The 4,181-nt window shown below is 39.4% G+C and overlaps 1 protein-coding gene across 1 annotated transcript in view; it reads left to right on the top strand.

Moving 5' to 3' along the window:
* Positions 1 to 3,911, top strand: part of LOC105565384 (ephrin type-A receptor 4a-like) — a 5,432-nt gene extending 1,521 nt beyond the window's left edge. Inside the window, exons 2-7 of the mRNA XM_012018530.1 lie at positions 8 to 354; positions 521 to 722; positions 1,110 to 1,286; positions 1,393 to 1,877; positions 1,987 to 2,318; positions 3,790 to 3,911. Of these exons, the coding sequence (XP_011873920.1) occupies positions 8 to 354; positions 521 to 722; positions 1,110 to 1,286; positions 1,393 to 1,877; positions 1,987 to 2,318; positions 3,790 to 3,802 (1,556 nt within the window). The 3' untranslated portion in view covers positions 3,803 to 3,911. The remainder of the gene's footprint in view (positions 1 to 7; positions 355 to 520; positions 723 to 1,109; positions 1,287 to 1,392; positions 1,878 to 1,986; positions 2,319 to 3,789) is intronic.
* The last annotated feature ends 270 nt before the right edge of the window (positions 3,912 to 4,181 follow it).

The following is a 4,181-nucleotide window of genomic DNA, read 5'->3' as shown; positions in this document are numbered from 1 at the left end:
CCACTAGAGCAACAAAATACATCGTCTACCTCTCAATTGCCACTTATAGAGCAACAACCTACATCGTCTGCCTCTCAATCGCCACTAGAGCAACAAAATACATCGTCTACCTCTCAATTGCCACTTATAGAGCAACAACCTACATCGTCTGCCTCTCAATCGCCACTAGAGCAACAAACTACATCGTTTATCTATCAATTGTCCCTAAAGCAACAACCTACATCGTCTACCTTTCAATTGGCGCAACCCATGGCGCCTGTCTCACAAAAAGCAAAACTCAACAACAAGTCATCATTTCTAGAAGAATTACTGTCGATTTTTGAAAATGCACTGCGATCGTCTACCCCAGAGCAGGTACCATCATTGGATCCAGTTTTAAGACGACTAATATCACCTGTCCCACTTAAGTTACTAATCATGTCACCTATCACGATGGTCACAACGCCGCAACCACCCACAATCTCCACACAAATTACAACCGTCGATGCTCAAAATTTCACCGCCATCACATATTCCACAGGAAGCACCATCATCAGTTTCAAGACAATTCATATTGCCTGCGTCAGAAGAGCCACAACCTACATCGCTTGTCTCGCAATTGCTGCAATCCGTGTTGTTTGACTCACAATCTCCACACAAATTACAACCGTCGATGCTCAAAGTTTCACCGCCATCACATATTTCACAGAGAGTATCATCATCAGTTTCAAGACAATTGCCAGGTCGTCAATATTAAGTTTAATTTTTTAACGCACATTGCTTTTAGGACGCACTAATATCTTCATATAGACTTTAAAATTAATCCTTCTATTATTATCTTATACTACAAAGCTTTCTAATTTTCTTTATTGCTTCCTCATAAAGAAAGCTTCGTTTTTTCTCGAGTTTTCTTTGCCAATATGTTTAGAATGTTCCAAAACATCTAAAAATCACATTTGTAACAACTGTCTGTATATATGTAGGTACCCAAAAAGTTTGTCCGGTCTCTAACTTCTTTAAAAAAAGGAGATATTGGGCTCTTTTTTCGAGACATAGAATGTCTCTGAAGGCTAATATTGTATTTCGTGGGAATCATTAATATAATAAACTCTGTTTTCGTGACGTTGCAGTGACCATGCCGTTGTTCACACCTACAGTGGAGGTCGTCGCGGCGGGCGCAGGCGGCGCAAACGATGCAAATACAAGGAGTTACGTCGATTCTCACACCTATGAGGACTCGAATGAGGCGGTAGGCAAATTCGCCAGAGAGATAGATGTCAAAGATATCACGATAGGAGCTATCATAGGTACGATATTCTGTGTATTATCATACGATATCACCAAGCGATTGTGAAATAACGTAGTTTTTCAGTAACTCGATTATACTCTTGATGTTTTTTTTTACGGTCACAGGTACTGGACAGTTTAACGATATCTACCAAGGGAAGCTGAAATTGCCATCTAACGGACAAACGGAAATAGATGTGACCATAAGGGCCCTAAAGCTGAACTCCGAAGACAAAGACCGCATTGACTTTCTGAGAGAGGCATCGATAATAGGCCAGGTTAGGTTCGAGCATCCGAACTTGATATTACTACAAGGCATAGTGACGAAAAAAAGCAATCGGTTGATGATCATCATGGAATTCATGGAGAACGGTAGGTTGGACGTTTTCCTACGCGCGAACAACAGCAAATTCCAAGTGCTCCAGCTGGTAGGCATGTTGAGCGACATCGCCAGCGGTATGAAGTACCTCGCGGAGATGAACTACGTGCACTGCGATCTCGCCGCGAGGAACGTGTTAGTTAATGCCGCTCTTGTTTGCAAGATCGCCAACTTTGATCTCATAATCAGTAGAGATATCGAGAGTACCCCGGAGGCAGCTTTCACGAGAACGGTGAGCGATAGATTCCAGTTGTGCGGGCTAAATTATTCGAAGCCGTGGCTACATGAGGCTCGAACATATCTATAATTTCCTATGTAATTAATCTACCGTATGTATTCAGGCCGATAAAGTCCCGGTACGATGGATGGCACCGGAGGTGATAGGCTCTTGTAAATTCACGAACGCTTCCAACGTTTGGACCATGGGTATCGTGTGCTGGGAAGTGATGTCGTACGGCGAGAGGCCGTACCAGAATTTGTCGGATCATGAAGTGATAAATTTGATGACGAAAAACTACAGGCTTCCAGCGCCGATAAACTGTCCGGAAGCGATCTATCACCTGATGCTTGATTGCTGGCAGAAAGAGTGCATCAGAAGGCCGACCTTTGCCAAACTCACACAAACCTTGGACAAGCTCATACAAAGTCCGGACATGCTGAAAATTCCGCCCAGGTAAAAGCGTCCACTTGTCGCTCATAATCGCCAAATGTCGATATAGGATTGCGAGACGACTTTTAATATATTAGTCGTAAAAATGGTATTAGGAAATCCATCTTACGGATCAAATCTCTGGTAAATCATATAATTGTCATCGTTCAACATAAATCAAAGAGCTGCGACAGAATGCTTAAGATATAAATGGCACCAACGAATATTTGCTTTAAGTGCTACGAGTGCATATCTATTTTTTGTTCATTGGCATTGTCTCAACGTTCTTTTCCTTTTTATTTGTCTCCCGTTGAGTCGCTCGTTCATTAATATCTTATTAAGAAATCACGCCGCATGTTACGTGACTTATATATCGTATTTTTCCCATTACGTTTATATATCGTGTCCATAAATTAATTTATCTCAACAGCTAATAATTATTTCCATACATTTGCCGAAACGCTCACGCGTGCATCACGCTATATCCGTTTCACGCTATTTAGAAAGGGATTTGGCATTGTGGCTCATTGATGTATGACATCCCACACAAGCCTACAATCGTATACACGTATATGATGTGCCCGTGCATATAATGTTCCGAAGGAAAGCCAATGTCTGCATACTCTTGTACTCGCGCCGTCGTGACATCTCGATCTGATTGGCATTACTGGAAGCAGGCATACACGTACTGGACTACCATTATACGCACTTGCTTGTTATGTTCGTGCTTTTTCTGTCTTTTTGTTTCAAGTATATGTATTCTCTCGACGTATCCCATAGGCGCAGTCGTCACAATTTGTTTCTACTGCGTCTATGCCACGTTTATTTTCCGACACGTGTGAGAAGAGAAGAGAGCAAGACAATCATTTTGGATTCAACTCGAAGAGAAATTGGAGCCTTTCTCTCTTGCTTCTCGCAATAACACCTTTCGCAGAGTCACATTTCCACCTCGCGAACGGACGCTGTTTCATGTTTAAAAATACACTTGGCCGAGCGAGGTTTCCAGAGTTAGCTGACGGGAAATTAATTTATAGACAAAGATCTACGTCATCAACTGCATAGAAAACTTTTACCGCGTTCCGGGGACTTGATTCGAGATGCATTATGCGACGACTTCAATAGAGCTTCAATTGTTTTCGCCGCTTATCATTTCTACACTCTTTGAGTCTATGGCTCGTATTTCAGTTATTCTTTATATTCTAATAGTTTTAGTTGTGTAAATACATATTATTATTATTAATGTTTTATTCCAATAAGTACTCTGAGAAAAATGCTATGATTGTATCAACAAAACATGTATGATAGAAGGTATTTTAGTTAAATCAAACAGAATTTCTAGTTATCACGATAGGGCTCGATATTTCATAACAAGAAGTTAGATAGACTTCACTACACATCTAGTAAATTCTAAAGGAACTATGATTCGTCCATTTTCTAACAGACGACAGGTTAAAGCTACCAGATTTCTAATTAATGCAACCAATTTTTTTTTCAGAGCACAAGTATGAAACCTATAAATACCATAATTTCCCCAGCTGCCGTCAACTGCAATATCGTCTTAAGTGTCATAACGTCTATGATTACTACAAAAAAATTTGGTTAAAACTTTACGTCGTTTTAAACGTTAGTACCAAGTTCAATATTTAAACTATGCTATTATTGAACCGCACTAATGTATAAATATTCATTTTAAAACTGATTCTTCTAGTAGTATTTTACATAATAAAATCTACTAATCTCTTTGATTCTTATCATTGTTAATTATGAAATTTATTTTATATATATAATAAATTTCATAATTAATGCAATATTATACATATATAATACTATTAATAATTTTTCTTTTTACAGCAATCCTGAATAAATGAGCTGTTTAGAGGTTCAACA

Source organism: Vollenhovia emeryi, unplaced genomic scaffold (genome assembly GCF_000949405.1).
Source record: "Vollenhovia emeryi isolate VEMERY1.0 unplaced genomic scaffold, V.emery_V1.0 DF939153.1, whole genome shotgun sequence".
NCBI lineage: Eukaryota > Metazoa > Arthropoda > Insecta > Hymenoptera > Formicidae > Vollenhovia > Vollenhovia emeryi.
The sequence above is the reverse complement of the archived record's forward strand: the minus strand, read 5'-3'. Positions and strand labels throughout refer to the sequence as shown.